The 25,181-nt window shown below is 37.7% G+C and overlaps 4 protein-coding genes across 4 annotated transcripts; 1 reads left to right on the top strand and 3 right to left on the bottom strand.

The window, feature by feature from the left end:
• Positions 1–396: 396 nt before the first annotated feature.
• Positions 397–5,279, bottom strand: LOC130720175 (protein NDL2-like). Its single transcript, XM_057570796.1, has 11 exons — positions 5,039–5,279; positions 3,974–4,073; positions 3,292–3,389; positions 3,091–3,179; positions 2,767–2,827; positions 2,595–2,681; positions 2,435–2,512; positions 2,297–2,353; positions 2,136–2,191; positions 1,329–1,464; positions 397–1,198 (listed from the first exon to the last, which is right to left on the bottom strand). The coding sequence occupies exons 1-11, from the start codon at positions 5,102–5,104 to the stop codon at positions 977–979; spliced, it is 1,050 nt and encodes a 349-aa protein (XP_057426779.1). The 5' UTR covers positions 5,105–5,279; the 3' UTR covers positions 397–976.
• A 3,325-nt stretch (positions 5,280–8,604) lies between these two features.
• Positions 8,605–12,480, bottom strand: LOC130720769 (uncharacterized). Its single transcript, XM_057571465.1, has 5 exons — positions 11,568–12,480; positions 10,892–10,944; positions 9,970–10,136; positions 9,729–9,880; positions 8,605–9,388 (listed from the first exon to the last, which is right to left on the bottom strand). Exons 1-5 carry the CDS (start codon positions 12,322–12,324, stop codon positions 8,991–8,993), a joined length of 1,527 nt encoding a protein of 508 aa, XP_057427448.1. The 5' UTR covers positions 12,325–12,480; the 3' UTR covers positions 8,605–8,990.
• Positions 12,481–13,548: 1,068 nt separating this feature from the next.
• LOC130717614 (conserved oligomeric Golgi complex subunit 4) lies at positions 13,549–17,350 on the bottom strand. Its single transcript, XM_057567916.1, has 2 exons — positions 15,518–17,350; positions 13,549–14,483 (listed from the first exon to the last, which is right to left on the bottom strand). The coding sequence occupies exons 1-2, from the start codon at positions 17,138–17,140 to the stop codon at positions 13,854–13,856; spliced, it is 2,253 nt and encodes a 750-aa protein (XP_057423899.1). The 5' UTR covers positions 17,141–17,350; the 3' UTR covers positions 13,549–13,853.
• A 1,656-nt stretch (positions 17,351–19,006) lies between these two features.
• On the top strand, positions 19,007–23,821 carry LOC130720716 (uncharacterized). Its single transcript, XM_057571402.1, has 6 exons — positions 19,007–19,375; positions 19,456–19,730; positions 19,904–19,993; positions 20,088–20,159; positions 20,335–20,454; positions 22,518–23,821. The coding sequence occupies exons 1-6, from the start codon at positions 19,096–19,098 to the stop codon at positions 23,598–23,600; spliced, it is 1,920 nt and encodes a 639-aa protein (XP_057427385.1). The 5' UTR covers positions 19,007–19,095; the 3' UTR covers positions 23,601–23,821.
• The last annotated feature ends 1,360 nt before the right edge of the window (positions 23,822–25,181 follow it).

Raw genomic sequence — 25,181 nt, 5'->3', positions numbered from 1 at the left:
GTGTCAATAAAAATATCTCACATATTTGATAGAAAAATAAGGATTGAGCAATATATAAATGAAAAAATACACGCACACATTACCTTATGATTTTGTGGTAAAAATATGTGTATAATGTTCAAATCACATGTGCTCTTAGCATCTTAGCCCAATATGAAACGAGACTAAAGTGGAGTATTTCTCTCGAGGCACGGACGTTTTTGCAATCGAGAGACGAAACTTAATAACACTACATTTATAGGGACCAAAAACGCATTTAGCCATCTTTTCAAATAGAACAGAAAGACTTATGTTATTGTATTTATTTATCTTGCAAAAAAAAATATATTTATGACATTAATTATCTGCATGCTGGAATGTGAACTAATAGTATAAAAGGTAAAAACACTGCCTATCTTTACCAATGAACTACCCAATCTTCATTTTATTTCTGCTCTCTTGGAGATGATCTTTTTTTTTCTTCTTAAAACTTTTCCATAATCATGATAACAAAGCACAAAAACAAAAGTTCCGAAGCTTCACAAACTTCAGGCTTCAGACTCATTGACTTCAAGCACTGCAGGAGATAGCACGGCTATGATTCATGCCCTCCGTGTTTGCTTTACAATTATAATCAGAGCTTTCCTTTTAAAAAAAGTACAAAAACAAAAGTTCCGAAGCTTCACCAACTTCAGGCTTCAGACTCATTGACTAAAATCTATAATTACAAGTGAAAGAATGACTATCTTTTCATGTCTACTAAACTCTTGATGTTTCTTCCCTTTTGGTTGATTTCTTATTTTCTTATCTACAATGATCTACCATCCCCCATTCATCAGGTGCGTGTTTGGAAATCTTTCTACATTTGATTCTAAACCCATAGTAAACTCTGAGGAGGAGCTTCAGTGAGTAACTTTTAGCTTGCAGGAATAATTTGAAGCTGATCCAAACATGCTAAGATAAGGTGGAACAGCAAATTCCCTTTATTCATCTACTACTAAATTTCCATAGAAATTCTTGTCTTTATTGGTTTCAATTTCAAACCCATACTCTCTGGTGAATAAAGCTCAGGGGAAATGCAAGACGGACTCAAGGGGCTTCTAGGGCTGACACTCATCTTGGATGACCTGTACAAGCCATATCCCATGAGAAAGTACTCTATTGGTATTAACATAGCATGGGGTTGCTCCTCTGTTACCATTGACCCACATTCTTGAACCTGCAGTTTCCCCAACATCTATTAAACCTAACCTCATTTCAGTGATATATACACATTCTTATGCTTATCAAAAAAATACATAAACATTCTTGTGACACAATTAAATAGGAAATTGAACTATTGCACACACCTCAACTAGGGCACTGAATCTTCTGTCTAACTTTGAAGTGATATGGAGAGCCTCCGAGTGAAATGGAGAAGTATCCCCAACAAAAATTAGTGAACGGCAATGTAATTTTCTCAGGCCTTCACTTATGTCATGTCTCCTGCAAGATAACAATGTAAAGTTAAATGAAAATGAAGTATACCTAAGCACCAAGAACATTGCTGTCCCAGAAGAATCTGTGAACTTAACTGTTGCACTATCAATATGTGCATCAAAACAGATAATTTATCAGAGCCATGAGTACAAGCATATGATTAACAAGTAACAACAGTGACCGTGGACACCTGCTCACACTGCGGACACCAAGCAAACATCCTAAAAAGTTACATTCCCGAAACTAGTTTTCAGAATGTAATTGGCTATATAATAATTCTGGAAATTTCCAGAATAAAAAAAAATACATTCTGGAATAATCTCTGGAACTTTTAAAAAAATTACAATCCGAAAACTAGTTTCTAGAATGTGAATACATTTTGGAAACTAATTTCCGGAAACTGGTAGAACTCGCATGTAAAATTTTACATTTTGGAATGCAATTCAAAGTTTGTATTTAGGAAATTAGTTTCCAAAATGTAATTTTTTAGGTGTGAGGTAGATGTCGTGCGGGTGTTGACGAATCATGAATGTATATATATATATATTCGTGAGCGATGTTACAACCTTTAGCAATGATAAACATCTTACAGAGAATTAAAATCACCATTGCTAAAACCCACCTGGCCCTCAAAATATTCAAAAAAAAATCACAATATCAGAAGAGTGCAATAATACCCATTAATAGCTTCAAGGAACCGCCACACATTCTGACTCTGCCTCTCATCCAATGACTGCCAGAAAGCATTAAAACTGACTCAGACAAGTAGTTTTCAGCTTCATAAAACAAATTACCAGTTATAACCCAATCCGTACATGAAAACTACATATTAACTAACCCTTCGGCATGCTTTAACTACATCTGATTCTGGTAAATGAGTACCACCTCGAATTTCCTATCACAACAAATGAAATTATATTACTCAGCACTGGAAGTAGAACAATGAATGCTTTTGGAAGGGTAAATATAAATATACCTTGCTAAAATATCGCTTCAGCAATATTTCCTTCACCACCCCACACATGCCATAAAAGTATAATAAATTTGACATGACCTGCAAATATGACAAGAAATCTTCAGAGAAGTTTTTTATATTTTTTACAAGATACAATCTCTTAGGCATGGAAAAAAAGAACCTTGCTATACAGCCATTCAGACCACGATGGTTCTTTACAAAGAGGAGAAACAAGTATCAATCCAAGAACACGTTGTCTATACTTCATCTGTTGTCAAGAATTAGAAAGCCCTGTAAGTACTAAGTATCTTTATCGTAAAGCCTTTTAAGGGATAGTACACATGAAAACTTACAGCAAATAAGGTAAGAATATAAGCCCCAGCAGTTACTCCCATACACATGACAGAACTAAGACTGCAAACAAAAAGAGCAGCAGGGTCAGACTAAGTTTTCCAAGATGAAGGACAGGATGAATTATCTTCTAGAATGAGCTACATAAATCATTAACCAATCACTTTATATATGTCCACTCTCTATAAGGAGTTTAAAATTGCCAATATTTTGTAAATTAAAACACAACTGCCAATATTTTAAGCCAAATGGAATTTGCTTCCAAGCAATGTTTTTTCTTGCCACTAAATGGAAAGCAATTGCTGATTAAATTAGAAGACACTCACCCAAAAATATTAAGAACCTCAGCTATTTGATCAGCTAAGTCATCTACAGAAAGAATAGGACACTCTGGATCAATTGAAGCAGCTCCCAACTGCAATAGCTCTTGAAGAAAGCAAAAATGAGAAGGAACCAGATAAATTAACAGTGTGGAGATAAGAATCAAGCAACACTGTAGTGCAGCTTTAAGATGTAAAGCTACAAACCTCATGCCCAGGTGGACTAATGTGATATATACAAAAATTGTGAAGCAGCAGGCAATATGCTTCAGGACAAAATAATAAACCCTGAAAGCAGGAGACATCTGATGAAACCACATACATGAAAACAAAAGGAAAGATTGTCAGTATGTCAATTAAATAAACGACGTTAAGAAATAAATCAATGTTTGTGAAGAGGGGTAGAGGGAGGCCAAAAATGACATTGGAAGATATTGTTAAAAGCAACCTCATGGTCAACAATATTCCACAAAATTTGGTTTTTGATCGAGCGCAATGGTGTCGGGTGAACCATATAGCGACTCACTACTGGGATAAGAGTTATTTTATTGTTGTTAAAAGTCAGGCTACACCAATTTTTATTTGACTTTCTCTGCAAAAGAACTTTAAAGAGCAAACCTCGACTTTTCAGAAAATAAATATCTCCATATGGAGCAGAACTGCAGTTTTGAGGAGATAAAAAATCAAATGTTTAATTTGTTTTAAGACGATTGTGATACATATTTAATACCAGCAAAAACCAGATTATTAAATTTTCACCATGATGGTTAGAACTTAGAATAACTATAAAAACTGCAATTACAAGACAAAACAAAATGCAATTCTCTAATGAAATCAACAAGAAGAAATCAAGTGAATATATACAAATTCTAAAATCCATTAAACTTACAATTTAAAGCCAGATCAGGATAAGTGATAAGAGCTGGTTTGTCCTGGTCTCCATACACTGCAACAGAGACAGAACCATGACGTGTTCTGATGATGTGCTCCTGCAGAGAGATATCAATAGCATATTAATCCATAACAGCACGTAAAGTTAACCAGAAAAGACAATAAATTTCTTATGCTAAGTGATAAGTGATAAGTGATAAGTAATAAGTAATAACAGCATGTTTGATTTATGATTGGCAATGAAGAAAATCATGTCTGAAACTCCTTTCAAGCATCTCCATGAAGGAATCATTATTTTTTTTCATTTTGACGTTCAAGCCGCTATTCATGAGTGAGCATTTAGCATGTGTGACAACAACAAAAAGTGGAATCGCTTCGGCTAAAAGAAACTATAACCAGGCGCATACATTCACAAAAGGGAAGTCACATGGTAAAGAAACAATTCATAACATGAAGGTACAAATCTTTCAAGGTACAATTCATGTGAAGAGAATCAGAGATCCCTTTTCAAAAGAACATTATTTTACTCTGGTCTCAGAATACTGCCACTGATAAAAAGTTACACAGAAAAAAAAGCCTAAAAAACACAACCCCTAAAAAACTTCACTGACTCTTCAAACCTTGTAAGCACTTAGAAACACTAATTAACTATATCCAAAAGTGAACTATAGTAACTAACTAAATCCACTTTCAAAATCCCAAGTTCATTCACATTATTCTTTTTTCGATCTTAACTAAGGTATCCTCACAACCGATAGTCGTGAAACTAATCCTCGCCTCACTGTCAACGCACTAAGCGGTAAGAGACTGGCGAATGAGTTTTTTACTTTTTTTTCTATTCACAAAAGTTGAAAATCGAACCCTCGACCACTTGCTTAAAAGAAAAAGTGCGGAACCACTACGTCAATCCAGTTGGCTACAAGTTCACATTATTCAGCCATACAGTCCCAATTTCAGGATCCAACAAAACAATGCAGATTAAGCTCAGAAGATTAAAATGTGAAAGCAAAATTGAAGAGAAAACAGTTGGTGATTGATTGATAGAAGGTGATGATGTGAATACCTTGGGTGAAGGAGAGAGGGAATCCATGTCTACCGAGACAGAATCGCTTGACGTTGAATCAGCCATGAATGAAATGTGAAGTTGCAGTGCCAGTGAGTGTTGGATTTATAAGAAGAGAGTGAGTTGAATGAACTCGAGCGAGTGAAGAACGAGTCACCGACGCTGGGTTTGTTTGTATCAATTTTAAATCGCGTGGCAATTGTTGGGGTCTCATCACGAGCGGTCTGCATCCACACTTGGAAACTCACTCTCCGCTTCCACTCACCATACTTTTGCCTAGGCCGACAATTTTTTTTTTCTTCTTTTTTGTTCACTTGAAAAATATTTAAAAAAAAATCCAAGTATGTAAATTGTAAAACAAATTTGAATTATGTCATCTCGAACACCTTGGTCAATTGGAAGCCTCGGCACATGTTGAGTTATGAGTGTCGAGACGACCTATTTTGAAATAGTCTGAGTCATTTAAGTCAAACCGACATAAGCATATCATCTGACGATGTATCGATAGCAAGTCGACATTTTTCAGTACGTTTCGAACTGTTAGCCTCGATTCGACTATCCTAAATTATTTTGCCTAAGGATGACGTATCGATGATCCATGAGATACACAACCCGAGCTGACTTAATGGAACGAGTTAAGTACTCCATCACCATATAGAAAATCTTAGCGGTTTAACACATCACGGTTGTCTTCTAAGCCACACCCAATGGTCACCAAGTTGATAAAACCAAAAGGACAAGATGACCACAAATCAAGCCAATTCTCATTGTTTATTCTTCTGACACTGGGACAGGTATAAAGGATTTGAGGGTCAATCATATAGCAAGCTAAGCTTCACATAGGAGGAAGGGTGACATTGACGTATGATGAGAATTATCGACCTTCACACCTTGGTAGAGAGGGCAACATTGACATGTCTTTGGCATCCTCGACCACGACACTTAACACAGAGAGTAACATTAACATCTCCTGACCATCCTTAACCTTGGCACAAGCAAAACCAGTCTTCATCGTTTAGCAACATGTCAACAAGATCTAAGGGCCAATTGCGAAGTGCGAGGCGAGCATTGAACACAACCTTAGCTTCGTCAACCTTTTCCTATTTAAAGGAGAGTCAAGAGAAATCTACCAAGTATGTTCCCATCTCATTTGTCTCTTCACTCATCTTTTACACTTAGTGACAAGTGTCACAGTGTCCTCATAGGTATGACCGGCGGGGGTTCACGCCACGATGCAGAGTCATCCTAGACAAAAGCATAACCCATTTATCACCATCACCCACCTTCATCGTCCTCATCTTCTACCCTTAGTGACACGTGTCATAGTGTCCTCGTATGTATAACCGGTGAGAGTTCACACCACAATGCAGAGTCATCCTAGACAGAAGCATAACCCATTTATCACCATTCACCTTCATCATCCTCCTATCAAAGAAATTTACACTTGACTTGAGTGACTGATTAGATTCTTCTAATCAAAATATAAAGTAAATAATATGGACAAATTAAATAGTAAGAAAGAAATGTAAAATTTCTTTATACCAATATTCATTCGTTTCATGACACTTAATATTAAAAAGTTATATGATTTATTATTTTAATTAAATTTAAAATTTAGTTTCTAACGTGACAAATAACAATTGAATGCCAAGGGTAAATAAGCTTTACACTGGCATAATAAAGATACGTGAATAACAATGAATACCAATTACAATGGCTAAAACGAGTTGTTTGATTTGTTTGGTCGAAAGTTCAATTCTTAATAATTGTTCTAGAATAAAATGATATACTTGGGCATATGAGAATAAAGATTCTTAATCAAGATAATATCTACTATTATTGGATAGTACTTAATATGTATCATCATATCTTCACATGGCTCCCTCCATGTTTGTTATTGTATAAATATGTTAAGGGTGCACAACTCATGTATACACTATCTTCTAACCCTAATCATTATTTATCTCTCATCTCTGCTGACTTGAGTGTCAAAGTGTCTTACAAGGACCGACCTCTATATCCACTTGATTCCATATACTAGAAGCATGAGTCATTTTCACGGAGGAGCAGTCCAACAAAGCACTTCTTCCATGACGTCACATCACACATCCTAACTAGGGTTCGGTAACTCTTTACTATAATAAGATCAGTCACACTCTTTAGAACATTTGACCTTCGCCACAAATTCGGGTAGGTATTTTCAGAGCAATCTAGTTAAAAAAAAATGGTAAAGTAAAGGTCCAAAGTCAGCTTTGAACAAACCATGCATACACAGTTTGAGACGTGTGTGGCTTTTTTTTTTTTTGGTGTGTGGCTTTACAAGAGAAGATGGGCTCCACTACATATATGTAATATAATGCATTAATCAGAAATATCACTTTCAATTAAAATTGGCATCCTTTGTCCCCTACAATTTTATTACCATTGTACGTATCAACTATGCAACAATTCCGTATGCATGCAGGAAGAAACTAAAAGGCCTAAATCAGCTTGTGATTTTGTAAAATTAATTGGTAGCTGTCACGTTTTTTCTTTTCTTTCTCTCTCACCAGAAGGCTTTCCTCATACAAGAAGCTATATATAATACTATATTGTAGTCCATCGTCGACATTGGGAATTTTAACTTGTTTTCTTTTTTTTAGCTGGTCCCATCATATTGGAGTCCATGTTAACCAAAACGTCCAAACATTACAATGAAATGTGGATCACCAATTGATTTAGATCTCGTTTGGATACAGAAGCATTTACTAGAGCTTCTTTATTGAAAGAATCACTTTGCATTTATTAGAGCTTCTCTGTTGGAAGAATCACTTGTTGTGTGTTTAAAAGTGATGTCTGGATAGTTGTAATTAACTTTTCAAGAAGTTATTAAAAGAAATTATATATGAAATTATTAATCGAGAGAGATTTATTTTAATTTTCAGGGATGGTGACCTAAAACAAATTAGTTTGATAAAAGTAATCTATCATGTGATAACTGCTTACCCCTCTGCTCACTTTGTCTATTATGTCTCACTCATTACTACTTTCTTTTTCTATCATTCATATTAATAAGTTACAGAATAGTAGGTTCTTGAGCCTTGATGATCTACCAATGAGTTATATAATTTTTTGTAGGACTTCATTGTGTGGTAGCTAGTATTTTGGTTGACTAGCAGTTATAGAGAAATACAGTCACTTTCTAATTTTTTTGAGTTATATATGTTTTCATAGACTTAATATGCAACTTGTTGTTCTTTAGAGATTTCTTTTTAAAAAACTAAACATTTAGTAATGCTAATATTAAATGATTTTTCATCAATTAAACTAACCTTTAAAAATATTTTTAAGTTTAACTTTTTTGCATGTCATACAAATACTGATGAAGTGTTATCTAGTTTTCACAAATACATGCATAATTGCATATTGCAATACTAACAAATTACAGGGAAGATGGAGCAGAGTATTAGTACTACTGGCTTCAAGACATAATGGCATTATGCCATTAGTCCAAGTCAACTGATGCCTAATAAGTACATGGTATAGGTAATTTGAGACTTCAATTAACATAATGGCATTATGCCAACTAAATGAAACTAAAAACTGGGTTGAACAAATTTCCACATACATGCATATTGCAATACTAACAAATTGCAGGGAAGATGGAGCAGAGTATTAGTACTACTGGCTTCAAGACACAATGAAATTATGCCATTAGCCCAAGTCAACTGATACATGGTTATAGGTAATTTGAGACTTCAATGAACATAATGCCATTATGCCAACTAAATGAAACTAAAAACTGGGTTGAACAAATTTCCACATATGCACCTTTAGCTGAAAGTCTCTATCACATAAAAAATTGCTAGCCCAGCATCCTCATACAGTTTCAATCATATATACCATATTGCTTCATTACTTTTGAAGCTTCATGAAGCCAAAAATATCTGCAGTGCTCCCATTATCCAAAGCATCACTGTTGCCCAAATATAAATGAGTTTTCTCTCACTGAATTCTCATGAAACTGGCATCTCATGAACTTTAGCTGTGCTTTAGTATCATCTTCGATCCCTTCTTTGCGTTTCCTTGTTCCATCAGTGCTGGCTGCTGTGTTCATTCTACCATCAGAAGACAAACTTACCGCAGTGTCCGCGGTATCATGCATCTCTATATCACCATCAATTTTACCTGCCTCCGTGCCTCCATGTAGAGAATTCGAAAAGAGATTTTTATCCAGAGTGTTAAAGTTATGTTTGATCACTGGCAGCAGGCACTTTGTTCTTGAAGTGAAAATGTTAGCTTTTGCACCATGCTTGGCGGTTTCATCACCAAATGCTGCCAATCCTTGCTCCTCAACAACTAGAAGCCACTCTGAATATGAAATAAATCACTAATTAATCGATGCACGATGCACGAGGAAACAAAACAAAAGGGAAGAGAATAAGCAAAATGAGGTTAACAGCAATCTGAATTCCATCCCCAATTACAGTAATAACATTTGAAATTCGGTGCAGCCACATTAAGAAATACAGCTTACTGAATTTATTGAAAGTATTACAATGGCCTCACCAGGGTACGAAGTATAAAAAAAAGAACTTTGAAGAGGAAATTGGAGGCCTCATACTGAATTTATTTAAAGTATTACAATGGCCTCATCAGGGTACGAAGTATAAAAAAAAAGAACTTTGAAGAGGAAATTGGAGGCACTCACTTATGAGAGCTATGGGAGTGGAAACATTGGGTCTGGTGATCTTTCTGCCTACGCCACTTTGACTAATAACCCAGTTGATCAATTGAATGGGTATGCAGGACCTACAGAAGGCACTTACATAAGAAATAGCTTTCCCCTGATCACCTTTTTCCCTGTTAGCAAGCAGATTCTGAGATTTATCAGCTGAAACATTCTAGAAAGCCCTTTCATCCCTCACAGCTACAAAAATCGTTTCTCATACCTAGCAGACTGTACAGCTAATTCAGCAACAAACAACCAATTTATAGCCAAATCTTTCAAGCTGTTGGCATACAGTGAAACTCTGGCTTGGGGATTAATGAATGAATAATCCATCATCATCACAGAACGGTACAAGACTTCTTTTAGAAGAACTTCATTTTCAGAACCCTATAGTAAAACAAGCAGTTAATTAGTTGTTAAACATAACAGTGAAAAAATAAGCTATGCATCATAATACTTCTTGAAGAGAAACTTAATAAGTCATTCTATAAAACTAAAGAAGTGAAATTACCAACAGATGAAGGTTGCCCGGTATTGGACTCAATGTCCGTGAAGTCATGAAGAATATGGAAATGACTAATTAATGCAGCAAACCAAGCAGTAACCCTTTTCAAAGACAATATATACTGAAAATTGCAACTGAGAAACTATTCATGAATAATTGGTGAGCTGTATAATTTTACTAGAAAGGTTAATAGTCCAAACAAAATCATAATTTTCCAACATCGCTCAATAGAATCAAATCAATCAATACTTGAACTCCCGGTCTTACCTAAGTTATTATCCTATAAAGAATAAAGCTTGAGCGTTAAGTTGTTAACTTATTGAACTTCATATGATACAACAGCTTACCCCATCTATATTCTATAAAACATGTTTTGCATGCCAACAATAAGTACCGTTGGATCTTATTGCAATCTGACCTGATTAACCTTTCTACAGATGACAGTGACCTCATGACATGACTGGCCTCTACCAAACCGTGCTATGAGGACTAAGAGAGCTTGAAATTATGTAAGCTTTGTCTCTAAAGTTTTGTGATACAAACATAGCTTTCCAGTAAAAAAAGGTATTTAGCCTAAAAGCCCCGAATTCCAAATCATAATTAAGGAAAAATAAATAAAAGAGGACACGGTACTGACCAGTAGGGAGACCACTGGCAAAACTGGCTCCAACATCATCCTGAAAAGGGTATCTGATATGCACCAATAAGCAATCAGGAAGTAGAAACACGAAAACTGTAATGAGGTCACCCCAGAAAGCACAAGCATTCGATCAATGTCAAGCTGAGAAATAAACAAATAAGGGTAAAGCTTGAACTAAGAAAATTAAAACACACTGTTATCTAAAACTTTTGTTGTTATAGAAATTTGGGGATGGACTCCAAAGTAGAGTTTAACATTACTCCCTCCATTCCGAAACTCTTCTATTCTAAAACTTTTGTTGTTATAGGAATTAAAAACTTGTTAACTTTTTTTTTGCAGCCATACCCTCATCTAATGATTTTGTAATTATTTTAAGTAACTACCATAATTATATCTCTCCCTTATCATGTCATCTTTTCACCTATCATCATTCTCTTTTATTAATTCTATTTCCCCTTTTCTCTTAACATAAATTAAGTAGGAGTAACACTAATGGGATATTTTAGTCAATATATCATAATATTATACCATAATTAAAGATTTCTTAATCTATGTGCATACTTCAAACAACATTCTTTTTGGAATATAGTGGTGATAATTTTTATTAAACACTTCTAAGTCCTGATTAATAAGAGAAGCATCAATTTTCCATATGAGCAACCAAAGATCTTACCTAGGAAGTAAGAATTCCGAAACCCTGTTATGGTCTGAACCGCGGAAGCGTGCAACTTCTTCTCCAGCTCCTCTCTAGCCATCCCCGAATCAAACGCGAAGCACATTTTCAACAACAGAGCTTCACACATGACAATCCCAGCCAAGGACCCAACATCACAACCCATCTCAATCCCCTTCCGAATCCCATCGCTCGCGAGAGGGAAAAACCCCTTCACGCAATCCCCAACCACCCCACATGAACCATCACGATCAACCATCCACACCGGCATCAAATCCACAAAATCCGGCTCCAAAATCGCCACCCCGTCATCACCATGAACCACGTCCCCACACAAAATACTGCAATAACTAACAAGCCCTTCCACCAACCCCTCCACCTCCCTCTCGCGGTGAACAACCAACCGGCACAGCTCGAACACCAACGGCGCAAGAACACCGATCCTCTTCATGGACCCGCAGCACCCCGAACACGAAACCAGCAACTGGAACAAACCCTTAGCCACGGAAACTCTTCTAGAAGATTCATCTGCAGCAGGTCCCAGCTTGTTGGTGTGAAATTCCAGGGCGGAGTAGAACCAAACAAGCTGAATCGGCGGGTCAGGGGTGCTGTGGAGGATTCTGGAGAAGATGGAGCTGAAATCGCCGAAATCAGTAGCGCCTCGACGATACTCGGCTAAGAAGCGGTTGATCGATTCCTTGAGCATGGGCTGGTAGGTGGAAGAAGGTGGAGGTTGATGTGAAGGGTTTGGGTTCATCTTGGGAACTGTGAAATCGGTGGTGGTGCGTGGAGATGGTGGCGGAGGAAGCACCGGAAGTTGTATGAATGGGTTCAGTGAGGAAGGGAAACCCTAGGTTTTTCTGTGAGTGGTGGTGAATGAATGAAGAAGCAGAAAAGAAAAGAAAAAGGGAGGGAATATGCACTTTTCCAGTTTTTCTTATAACGGGCAACGTTTTTTGAATTTGGATATTTTTTCTACTTCTTTTGAAAATGTGTTTACTTTTTTTAATATATACTTCTCATCTATTCCTAATTTCCTATTTATAAGGCACAGGTAAGGTAAGACAGTTACATTTGTTAAGAAAATATTAATGATATGATTAATGTATTAATTTTAAAAAATTTATATAATCTTTCTATATTATATTTACCAGTATTGGTAGGAGAAGTGAATTAATTGTTAGTTGTAATAAAAACTTGAGTAAATTATTCTCTCACCCCTTTGGAGAAGCTTAAATTAAACTTGTTTCCCCATTTATTTTGAAACACACACTCTTCTCCTATGAGAAAAACTTAAATTACAGTTTTCTCTCATCTTATTTTAAAACCTACACTCTTCTCATCCCTTAAAAGATAAACTTTTGACTTGAAGTAAACAAGTTGGGTTGGATCAACTTAACAAATACACAAGTTATGTCAGCTTTGAGAAAGGAGAACACAATTAAGTCGTCGGCTCAAGGATCAAATTTAGGGATTTTTAACTTGAGAAGTCTGACCCTGATCAATATATATAAGAGAACAAAAGGTGTATAGTGGTTTCTTCTTCTCCATTATTCACGAAGCACTTATGTCATTGACTCATCATGGCACTTATGTCATTGACTCATCATGACCCATACGCTCTCAACCCTAAACAAAAGCTTGAATGATAAATCATAAATCATTTCAGAGATTGAGTAAAATTAAACAAAAGGGAAGACATAAAAGACAAGCTTCTGCAAACTGAATAAGTGAAAATAAACACATCCCCACTTGGGGGTACTAGAATGAAGCCTCTTTTGGATAATGCAGCAAGCCAGGAGAATATGTTGACGACCAAAGATATGCATCCTATCTGCTTTCGCAGATCGGTGTCGTCATCCGCTAAAGAATGCAGGAGCTTTTCTGCCATTGTATTTACTAAATATCAGGTGCAACATTGGTATATTCTTCAACAAAATGCGTGGCAGTAGGATTTGGAGGTAAAAGGCTATGGATGAACTTCATTAAACAATGATCTTCATTGATTTGAAATGTGTATTGTAAGTCTCAAGAAAGATCTTCAATGATTGTTTCACACAAGATGGTCCATGCATATAAAGATCTTCAATGACTATCTTGGTGGCAAATCTGATTACACTGAATTCTTTTGCTTTTGAAGCTAGTATAACAAAAATAGCATAATACAACTTTATGTTAACCCCAAACACTAAAACTAATGACAATAAGAATGAAGATGTGATACATATAAGATAAAAACTAAAAAATAGAATAAAACAAAAGAATGTGAAGACCATGCAGCTGATATTACAACTTCAGAGCAGAAATTGCTTCTGGTTTAAAATCAACTCGCAGACCCAATACGCGCCTGACCTCTGCTGGAGTTAATCTCCAGGTCATAGGACCTGAGTTCTCACCCCAGAAATCTAGAATCTCAGACACCTTTTCTAAATTTAGAATTGTTGCCATTTGAGTAAGACGTGCAAACTTGTCTCTAACAGTTCTCTGCGTCATGATACTGAAATGGCTCACCAGAGCTCGAGCATCTCTGTCAAGCTGAAGACCGCCAAGCTGGCTAAATCTTTTCTGCATCATGATGACTTCAAGTCTCTTCACAATGAAGTCGATAATCAAATGAACAAAAGTATCATAATTGTTAACAGTCATTAGTGGCTGCAGCCAAGCCACATTTGTCTCCACAGCATGGAGAAGTCTCTGAACCCAAGGGTCATTCACCTCATTATCGGCATACTCAGCCTCTGAAAGCTCATAACTGATTGTTCCTACACTGTCTAATACTGGCCGTATTCGTGGTGTAATGGTAGCCACAAGTTGTTCTATTCCAGCATTCAAAGCCTGCTTGAAAGCAATGCTGCAATCTCCCATCTCAGACAAACAAGATTTGACCTTTTCTCGATCAGCTGGTGCAGGAAACACCTGTACAAAGAAATTCAGTCAGCTATTGCTGCAATTTTAAAATGAAACATATTAAATAGCCAAACTAAACTACCATCAATAAGAGTATGAGGTACAGTTTATGACTCATAAAGACAGAAAGCTATGTAAATGTAAATTAAGAATTCAAAAAAATTGCAAGTCTGTTCCACCTACACACTTGCTAATGTAAGTCTATTGCAGACTTGCAGCATTAAAGATACGTCCACCGTCTAATAAAAATAATCCTTCCCATCAAGACTTCAAGATTATCAGTGATTATTCTCTATTGGTACTGAAAAAACACAGTTCTTTGTTTTCTGTAAGTACATGTAGAACTACTTATTTTATAATTATCACTACCAATGTTTTTCAAAATTGACACTTTAAATAATATGGGGACATTTCTAGGTATACCAAACAGGTAAGTATATACACCATTTCTAGAGCATACTATGAGGGCATTTCCATCATCAACCGTGTACAGATTTATATAATATCAGAAAAGAATTGATACAAATTCGACCATATTTATCACACATTAGGGGGGGGGGGGGGGTGCATCTTTGATCTGTAATTTTGAAGTTGCCAAAATGTGAATCTTGAAATTGTGTTATGTTCTATACTGCTGTCTTTCTAGATTTATCAAAGCCTTATCTGTACATATCAGACAACAAATTTTACTTTTGGACATACGGGCTAGAATGACAAGATTATTATCATACTCCAACACATGTTACTACAAAGTACAGATTCAAACTAAATCCTATAGATATTAAATGACACAGAAACTCTATACAATTGATTACCAAAATTGTTTGCTCTATTGATTTCATCATGATTTTTGATAAAAATTAAAAATCATTGTTTTATGGTTAATGCTAACCCAAGGAATTTCAAATCAACCTGTAGTAGAACACTGAACACAGCATGGATAAGGCAATGATGACGTACCAACCACACGTGCCTATCTAATGAATATAATTGTCAAGTATAATAACTGTAAGGTGGTATTATTAAGATATTATAGCACTTACCTCAGCACATTGTTCCTCAATTTCATGTTTTAGCTTCAGAGCATATTCACTGCTAACATCCATATTATTTAAAGCAGTTGCAATTTCTGTCCCAGTCTTCTGCACACCGACACCACCAAAAAACAACTTTGCACCAAGGTTTGGCTCTCTTATTTTCTGTTGCAAGGCTTCTTGATACTCATTGCCCAACAAACTGCTAGCACCACCCAAAACCGCCACAACAGAATTGATATTCGAAGTAGATATTGCCCTTCGCAAGCAACTCTGCAAGACATAGAACACATCATCCACCATAGAAGTGGTAAGGCTGTCAGGCACGAGCTCGTCAATCCCTATAGCCTTCCTCACATTCTCCACCATGAAAAATCCCTCAAGAATGACGTAAAACCCAGTCACATCCTGCACAACCTTGCTAAAGCTACCACTCCTGAAGGCCTTGGTTGCGCGAGGAAGCAACTCAGGATCAACAGAAGCAAGCCCTCTAATCTTCGAAACCATGAACTCAGTGTAGTCCTCACCGAGCTGCATAAGCTGAAGTATCTCTTCCAAATACATCTCAACCTCTCTCGGGTCAGGCCCTTCAGTTCCTCCTCCAACAGCGAGCATGGTGTTGTTGCGCGCGTTTATCTCAGATGACAACTTAGACAACTTCCTATACTCCATGTACTTGTTCAAGATCACAGAACCCCGCGAGTCACACTCCTCCTGAAGTTCGCAAATCGCATACACAATCCCATCCTCACCACAAAGACCACTCAAAATCTCACTATTCTCTTCAATCGCCAACACAATGTCCTTAAACAAAGAGGTTAAACACGAAACGAAATTCACATTACTATTACTATGCTCCATGGACTCAACCAATTGCTCAAACTCCATCCTAGACCTCATCCCAATCACCTTCTTCAAATACCCAACATAAACCTGCAAACCCTCTTCTTCCAAACCTAAAGGCGTGTAAAGACGAACAAACCTCAGAATCGCGTTGTGATCGCGCTGATCCACGGCGGAGGAGAGCTTCTTCCGCACGATCCCTTCGAGCTGCTTCTTCGCAGTCATCAACCGCTCACGCTGAATCTGATCGGAGCCGGAATCCTTGAACTGCGCGTCGATCTGGAGAAACGTCTGGACGTATCTAGCAGCGGACTCGTAATCCTCCTCGTCGAGGGCTCGCAGGACGCCGTCGAGGCAGTTTCCGCGCTCAACGACGGCGTCGATGCGGTGGAGCGTGGACCTGACGCGCGATTGTGCGAGGTCGAGTTCGCGAACCTTGCGGCTGACGCTGTCGGCGAGGTCGGAGGTGGAGGAGACATTGGAGAGCATGTGATCGGAGTCGGATTTGACGATATCGAGGACGTCGGAGGAGCGCTGGAGCTGGACGAGGTGGCGGTCGAGGTCGGCGCGCTGGGAGAGGAGGTCATCGAGTTGCGTGTCGAGGGCTCGCTGGTGAGCAATGCACTCGTGGAGGAGGCGCGTCATTGCTCCGACGTCAGTTAATGAACGCACGTACTCCACCGCCTCTGCTTTGCCGAAATCTATTGACGACGTGACGGCGCCGCCGTTGCCGGTGATATCTTCCTCCGATCCATTGCCGCGGGGAGTGGACCCCATTTTTCTCTGCATTCAGATGAGATCTGGCACGAGAGTGAGAGAGCAAATGAAGAGGGAGGAAAGTGTGTGGGCCGTAGGATATGTTTTAGTGTAGTAACCAACGGCCCAGATTAAATAAGGTTCGAAGGGTCTTAACTCTCTTTGGACACAATAGTCCCCGTTTGGTCGTGGAAGAAAAAGGTGAAATGAGAGTAGAAGACAAGATGGCTTATATCATGGGTGGTGGTACCATAACACTTCCTTAGTTCCTTTACATAGTGTGAGATATGTATTTGATGGTTGAGATTAAAAGGATTTGATGGTTGAGATTAAAGCTATGTTTGGTTGGAGGGAGAGGAAAGGAAAGGGAAGGAAAACACGGAAATCGAGGAGTGAACTTCCGTGTTTTCCTTCCCTTTCCTTTCCTCTCCCTCCAACCAAACATAGCCTAAAGGAGGGTTTTCCATACAAAGTTGGTTGTTGTTGATAGTGGCCTCACACTAGCTTGGAATATAGGGTATCGTGAGCGCGACCCAAATCTGTCTTGTCCAGTTTGGAAGAGCTTATTTAAACTTATCTGACAACATAAACTCTTATGCTAGTGTTTGAGAGGGCTTATGCAAACAGCTTATGACCCCGTTTGGAAAAACATCTTAATTAAGTGTTTATGGTCATAAACGCTTATATCATAAGCGCTTATTCATAAGCTATTTTTAAAAATTTATTGAAATAAATTAAAAATAAGTTGTATATAAGCATAAGCTGTTTTTCATAAGCTATTCTGAGTAGCTTATGAAAATAAGCTGAAAATAGCTTATGGCAAACCATAAGCTGTTTGCATAAGCTCTCCCAAACACTGACATAAGAGCTTATGCTGTCAGATAAGCTCAAATAAGCTCTTTCAAACTGGGCCTATGACCTGCTATAAGCTATTTTCAGCTTATTTCCATAAGCAACTTAGGATAGCTTGTGAAAAACAGCTTATGCTTATATACAGCTTATTTTTAATTTATTTCAATAAATTTTCAAAAATAGCTTATGAATAAGTGTTTATGTCATAAGCGCTTATGACCATAAGTGCTTAATGAAGCTGTTTTTCCAAACGAGGCTTAGTTCTGCGGCTCAAGTTTGGTTTATGACCCGTCATAGACTAAATTTTACGACTTGATATTTTAGACGGTCAGACCTAATCTATTAGGACACTTACAAGCCAATTTAATCGAAAATATCCTCTTAAAGAAGTCAGCAGTGTAGTGGACTAATAAGTCGTTGACTAATAGGTCAGCAAGCTAATAGGCATTTTTTCAAAGAGAGAAGGTATATGTTTTTACACAAAAGAAAATATATTCGGAGTTGTAACAAAATATTATGTAAGCATGTCAGAATAGAAAAGTTAAACGAATTTTTTTGACAGTCTAGACTTATAGTTTTTTAGTTTATCAAGCATTTTAAAAAGCCTTGCCTTTTTAACAAACGGTTCAGGCTATGACAAACCTTTGAAAAGTCAGGTCGCGGTCCTATGACAGGCCAACTTCGTAGTGATTAAAAGTGACCGTTTGAACCATTAGGTCAAGCGTTCATCACTTAGGAATTGCGATCTTAATAAGACTTTTGATTAGCTTCAAAAAAAAAAAGATAAGACTTTTGACTTTCATCACACCTAAGTCAAAATTGAGATAACAATTTAACAGAAAAAAAAAACAAAAAATCATTTTTTTTTTGAAAGTGACAAAAAATCATCTTACTTTTCACTACATTTTTTTTCCTTTCTCCTATGATCTCTCATTTTCTTTTCTTTAATATTAATATTCCTTTCACAATCAAACACACCCTTTATGGTGGGCCGAATTATCTCATCGATTATTATTTTTCCAGTATATAAACCCCTCAAGACACGTGACGCAGCCTCAGCTAATCGCTTCATCCAGTGTCTGTAATCCAACCTAGGGTTTCCTCCTCCTCTTCCTCTCACTCCCAATTTCCCCACCATGGCCGACGAGTCTCAATACTCCGTCGCCAGCGACACCACCCCACCCTCCTTGAAGCGCAAGTACGACGACAAGCCCCGTACCACCGGCTTCTCCGACGGACCCGACCCGCCTACCTCCTACAACAACGTCCCTCCCCCCGCCATCTCCGACTTCGAACTCGCCAAACAGAAAGCCCAAGAAGTCGCCGCTCGCCTCCTCGGCGGTGCTCCTCCCCTCGACGCCAAACGCCCTAAGGTCGACAACAACGGCGCCGCTCCAAGCCCCTACGATTCCTACGGTTAGGGTTTCACTCTTTCTTTCTTCACTCTCCACCTTCACTGTTTCTTTATATATTGAATTGTTTGGTTGTGGTTGCAGATGTGAAGAGTCAGTACTCTGCGCCTTCGTTTGCACCTTCGTACGGGCATCAAGGTGGGAGCAAGAAGATTGATATACCGAATGGGAGGGTGGGTGTTATCATTGGGAAAAGTGGAGAAACCATCAAGTACCTTCAGACGCAGTCTGGTGCCAAAATCCAAGTCACTCGCGACATGGATGCTGATCCGAATTCTTCAACTAGGGCTGTTGAGCTTATGGGTACTCCTGAGGCTATTGCCCATGCTGAGAAGCTCATTAATGAAGTTCTCACCGAGGTACCCGCTACACCGACCCAGTGAATTATTTGGATTTTCAATACTGATGCGTGTGTCTATTTAGGGTTTAATTTTTGTGTGTTATGTAATATTGTAGTATGTAGTGGGTTAGTGTTATGTATTTTTTGAATGAATGATTTTGCTATGTCAATGTGGTGATGTTTTCTTGGCAGGCTGAATCTGGAGGTTCTGGCATTGTTACTAGAAGAATCCCTGGACAAGCTGGGGCTGATGAGTTTGTGATGAAGGTCCCGAATAACAAGGTGGGCAGAAGGAGTTGTTGTTTACGAAGACATTTATGTATGATCGTTTTTCTTATCTGTTTTCGGTGGGACGGTTTGTCCCTTGTGTCTCTAGGTTGGCCTTGTTATTGGTAAAGGAGGAGAAACAATTAAGAGTATGCAACAGTCGACTGGAGCAAGAATTCAGGTTTTTCCTCTTAAATATTGTTGTCTTCATTACTTTGTGCTTTGAATAATGAATGCTAAACTCTTTTTGTTGTTATTTCTCTTGTGAATTTACGGTATTTTTATGGTTGCTTCTAATTGACATGTGAAATATCCATGTGTTATTATTCTTTCTGATGTGTGGTATATTTCGTCAGGTGATTCCTCTTCATCTTCCACCGGGTGACACATCCACGGAAAGAACATTAAAAATTGAAGGGAACTCTGAACAAATTGAGTCTGCAAAACAATTGGTTAATTCAGTCATCAACGGTGATGTATGTTCAGTACCCTTCTCTTTCTTGCTGGATTTGGTCTTGGTTATAGCAGTATTTGCTTGCCATGTGCCAAGTTTAGTTTGGTTTAAAAGTTTGATTTTCAAGTACACTTTGTAGTTTCTATAGTATGCCTGTAATTGTTATGCTAGGTGGTTGAGTTTGATTGAACTGTATGAATCTATGATATGAGATTAATGTGTTCTCTTGCTGATTGATAGATGTATACCATTCTCTAATGATTGCCCAGTATTTATTAGTTTGTTGCAATTTTAAAAATTAAAACAAAACCTGACTATTCCTGTAATTATGATATTGAATTCAGGTCTAATTTTTTCTGTGATAATTGTTATTGTTAATTGATTGCAGGTTTAAAAACATAATTTTCACTTTGGTTAAGATGGTTTTAGGTCTTTGAACATACCAATTTTGTTGTTAAGAAGATGCTGTTGTCTCTAACAAGTGGTATCTATTTTGAGTTTTTTGTTATTCTATTCTTATCAGATGCAGAAGAATGCATAGTTTGGTATCCTTTCTCTGCTGCATCTAGTTTACACAACCTGGATATAGTAATGACCATGCATTGATCAGTATTTTGGGTAATCTTTAAGTTTATGAGAATTAACTTAAACTCCCAGGGCCTTCCTATTTCTTAATTGCCAAGTCTATATTGTGTGTGTCTGTAGTCTCCTACTTAACATTTAAATACATCTGTAGGCTGTGGTGAGTATCTCTGTATTTACGTTTTTATAAAATTGACATGTGGAGGATGATCAGTATTTTAATTTTACAATTTGATGGATTAATCTGTTATCAAAGATACCAATCTTATGGTCAGAGTGTTTTTAACTAGGGTTAAGTTTTGCTCCTAGACTTGTGCTGTGCTTTAGGTTCTTGGGGATATCAAAGTTACCTTATTTATGCCATTGTTTTTTAGTCAAAGTGGATACTCATTGGGATATTAGACTGTTCAGAACATAGTCTTATTATCTGTTGTATCCTATGACTGATCTTGTTATTGAGACTATTGTAGGGCTTAGTTTGTATCGGACCATTAGTGACACTAACATCGAATCACTTTGTTGGTGTTCCATCCGCATGCAATGGTATGGTTCTAAATCTCAGTTTTGATATTTATTCGAGGGAAGTCTCATATTAATGCCTATACCTTGTCATAACTGGCCTGTATATAAATAATCATGTTGACCTCCTTTTAGACAATGCTGCTTACCTTGTTTCAGGTCAGTATTCAAACAGTAGTATCTTGTTCTTGTGTCTTATGCTGGACTTACATTTATTATAATAACCTGAGACTTAGTCCATTGAAGCTCTAAATTTTTCCCCTTGCCTGTTATTTATGGCCTCTTCAGTCTGGTCGTCGTTTAACAACTATTATGATATGTTGTTTGATCTTTTTTTTTAAATGTAAATCTTTATCATCATCTCTTTCCACCCCTGGATTTCCTTTTTGTTCATGTAGTTGTTGGTTATATATTGTTGTATCCAATGTTTCTTTAAGGTTTATCTATTAGATCGGGTGGAGGGAAGGTTGGGAGGACATTTTTCTATTTAGAGCAAAGACAAGCTGGCTCGACGTTTTGTTATTTTGGATTTATGATTGCTCCTACTTATGGTGTTAATGTTATTCTCAATTATTAGCTTGTTGAATTACTGTGAATGATTTATAATATATAACTTAGAATAAAGCACCCCATATTTTGAGATACTATATAGCTGAGGCAATAAAAAGATCATATACTTGTCTGCTTGTATGGTTTGTGCTTTCCTTTTCTACCAATTCATTTCAAATAGGAAAAGGGTGTGCTTCTGCTGGAGTAACTCAGTTATATCTCGAACCAGTACGGTATGTGGGCCTTTAAATACCTTTCTGATCCTATATGGTATCTGATAATGTAAAATATGCCCTTCATCTTGTGTTATTTATATGTTGATCTTTTAAGTGATGTATGTTTTGTCTTTGTTTGTGCCACTGTTGCTGTATGTACTGTCACATCTTGGGTGAGTTCACTTGTTTTCATTTGTGGTTACAATCTTTCTTTTTGCAGAATCGCCTTAGGAATCCATCCATGTCTGGTGGTTATTCTCAGCAAGGTTACCAAGCTCGGACACCTTCTAGCTGGGCTCCTCCTGCAGCTCCGACTCAACAACCTGGTTATGGCTATGTGCAGCCTGGAGCGTACTCTGGTCCATCACCTCAGTATAACATGCCTCAACAACCATATGCAGGCTACCCTTCTCAGTCCGGTGGATATCCCACCAATTGGGACCACTCCACTGCACCTCCCCAGCAGTCTACTCATGCTGGGTATGATTACTATGGTCAACAGCAACAGCAAAATCCTGGTGCTCCTGCACCTCCAGCTGATGGAACTGCTTACAATTACAGTCAACCACCTTCCTCTGGTTATAGCCAACCTGGACAGGGCTATGCTCAAGATGGCTATGGTGCATATCAAGCGCCACCACATTCAGGGTATGGTCAACCACCATCATATGATCAGCAGCAAGGTTATAGCTCAGCCCCCTCCTATGGAAGCAACCCAGCACCAGATGCCAACACTGCAAACTACGGATCCCAGGGGGATTCAGCCCAAGTTCCGCCTGTCCAACCTCAGCAAGGTTATGGTAGCAGCCAACAGCCTAGCCCAAATGCTGCTAATTATCCACCACAAGGTGCTCCTCAGTCAGGCTATGGGGTGCCCCCAACCTCCCAAGCAGCTTATGGCAATCCACCTCAAGTACAGTCTGGTTATGGAGCTGGATATGGACCCCCTCAGGCTCAGAAGCCAAGTGGTACTCCACCGGTATACGGACAATCACAGTCACCTAACACAACAGGAGGCTATGGTCAAACTGGTGGGTATCCACCTTCCCATCCACCTTATGGTGGTGCTGTGCAACCAGGGTATGGTGCCCCGCCATATGGTGCTCCAGGTGGTCAATCTGGTTATGCTCAGGCTCCTCCAACATACGGCAGCAGTGCCTATGGTGCTGGTTATCCTCCGCCCTCAGCATATTCTGGTGATGGTAATGCAGGTGAAGGTGGGAATACTCGTGGAAGCAATGATGGGGCACCTGCACAGGCTGTTCAGCAGGGTAGTGTTGCTAAATCATCACCCCCTAGTTAATTTTGTAGGCTGTTATGGGTGCTGAATGGACTGTTCTGCAGTATTTTCTGATTTAGTGACATCTTTATGGCTTTGCAGCGTTTTTATTTGTTTTTTCTTCTCTTCTTCGGGGTCTATGTTACTATGTAGGTTTGCATGCTGAGATGTGTTGAATTTAAGTGTTAAGATTCCTGACTCCTGTTTTTGTGCGCAATTGAAGCAAACTATATGTTAAGACTTAAGATACCGGACTCCTGTTTTCGTGCGCAATTGAAGCAAACTATGAAAGTATACAAAACGGTTGTTGATCACCAACTATCATGGAGGCATTTTTTGTTAGGCATACTTTTTATTCTACTTTATTTGAAGGAAGAGTGAAAAGCTGGTTTTTAAGTTTGACACAAAACAAGTGTCATATACTTCATTCTATGATAATGTCCATAGTTATCTCTTTTGCAAAAAAATTGGAGTATGAAAATATCGCTATAAGCTTATTTTTCTTTTTTCAATCAAAACCTGCTTTCTACATATGAATAGAACGAGTGCATGCACCTCTAGCGTCTAAAAATGTCTTTCAGGCTTGCCATAAGCTGTTTTTATTTTTCTTTTAGTTTCTTTTTCCACACACCATCTTTCACCCTTTTTCTCTTCGCCATCACTTATTTTCGTTCTTGGCTCATCTAGCTTTCCACTACATTTTGCCCTTGTCTATTCTCCTGGATTTTGATTTCCATCACACTCAAGTTCGGTAGAGCTGAGCCACTTGCACTATCAATGACATTCCTAAAAATTAGGCACTATGGAAAAAAACGAATGAATAGATATATGAAGGAAAAACAATCAAAGGTTTTGGCAAAAAAAAAGATATATGAAGAAAAAACAATCAAAGGTTTAGTTTTGACATCAAATCTAATGGAAGTGAATTTTTTTATGTGTATGTTCTTTCTGTTCTATTTATGTTGTTGGGTTGATTTTGTGAGTAAACATACTTTATGTTGTAATGTTTCATTTTATCGTTGTCGGGTTGATTTTGCTATAGCATTATGTTATTGTCGCGCTGTACTCCTCACAACTCACATAGAGTTTTCTAATTGATGTAAATGCTATTTGATCGCATAGTGATATCAATCTAACAATTTTCAATTAAAAAAAAGAACCTCGAAACTACAAAAGGAATTTTGTTATTATTTAGTAAAAAACTAGTAGTATGAAAAATAAGAGAAAAGAGAAATGTAAAATGAATTTTTTTTATATTCTGTAAAAAATATATATAATCCTTTTCACACCATTTAAATTTTTTGTTTAGAAAAAAAGGAAAGCAAGGCAGTAAATAAATAGTCTAGTGATGGGCCAAAAAGCAGCAGGCCCAAATCCATTTGGAATAGTAGAATGGTGTTTTCGTAATTTGCTCACCAAAACAACATTAGGGTTTACCCTCTCCCCTGCAAATATATATAACACCATCTTATCAAGCTGGCCTTGGCACTCACTCGGAAACAGAGGCTGTGTATCTGGTCACACATCACCAAAGCTTATTCATTTTATTTTCTCTTCATTTTCTGCTTTATTTGTTTCTGTGCAAGTTGGTTCATAATTTTATTT

The sequence above is a fragment of the Lotus japonicus genome, chromosome 5, assembly GCF_012489685.1.
Source record: "Lotus japonicus ecotype B-129 chromosome 5, LjGifu_v1.2".
Classification (NCBI taxonomy): Eukaryota; Viridiplantae; Streptophyta; class Magnoliopsida; order Fabales; family Fabaceae; genus Lotus; species Lotus japonicus.
The sequence above is the reverse complement of the archived record's forward strand: the minus strand, read 5'-3'. Positions and strand labels throughout refer to the sequence as shown.

Excerpts from the sequence above, each read along its gene's own strand:
- LOC130720175 (XM_057570796.1), bottom strand. The coding sequence starts at position 5,104 with ATGGCTGATTCAACGTCAAGCGATTCTGTCTCGGTAGACATGGATTCC. Across the intron at positions 4,074-5,038 it reads CCCTCTCTCCTTCACCCAAG|GAGCACATCATCAGAACACG; the intron begins GTATTCACATCA and ends ATCTCTCTGCAG. Across the intron at positions 1,465-2,135 it reads TTCCTTGAAGCTATTAATGG|GAGACATGACATAAGTGAAG; the intron begins GTATTATTGCAC and ends GTTATCTTGCAG.
- LOC130720769 (XM_057571465.1), bottom strand. The coding sequence starts at position 12,324 with ATGAACCCAAACCCTTCACATCAACCTCCACCTTCTTCCACCTACCAG. Across the intron at positions 9,881-9,969 it reads TTAGCTGTACAGTCTGCTAG|GGAAAAAGGTGATCAGGGGA; the intron begins GTATGAGAAACG and ends GCTTGCTAACAG. Across the intron at positions 9,389-9,728 it reads CACTCCCATAGCTCTCATAA|AGTGGCTTCTAGTTGTTGAG; the intron begins GTGAGTGCCTCC and ends TTTCATATTCAG.
- LOC130717614 (XM_057567916.1), bottom strand. The coding sequence starts at position 17,140 with ATGCAGAGAAAAATGGGGTCCACTCCCCGCGGCAATGGATCGGAGGAA. Across the intron at positions 14,484-15,517 it reads TTGAGGAACAATGTGCTGAG|GTGTTTCCTGCACCAGCTGA; the intron begins GTAAGTGCTATA and ends TTCTTTGTACAG.
- LOC130720716 (XM_057571402.1), top strand. The coding sequence starts at position 19,096 with ATGGCCGACGAGTCTCAATACTCCGTCGCCAGCGACACCACCCCACCC. Across the intron at positions 19,376-19,455 it reads AAGCCCCTACGATTCCTACG|ATGTGAAGAGTCAGTACTCT; the intron begins GTTAGGGTTTCA and ends TTGTGGTTGCAG. Across the intron at positions 19,731-19,903 it reads TTAATGAAGTTCTCACCGAG|GCTGAATCTGGAGGTTCTGG; the intron begins GTACCCGCTACA and ends TTTTCTTGGCAG.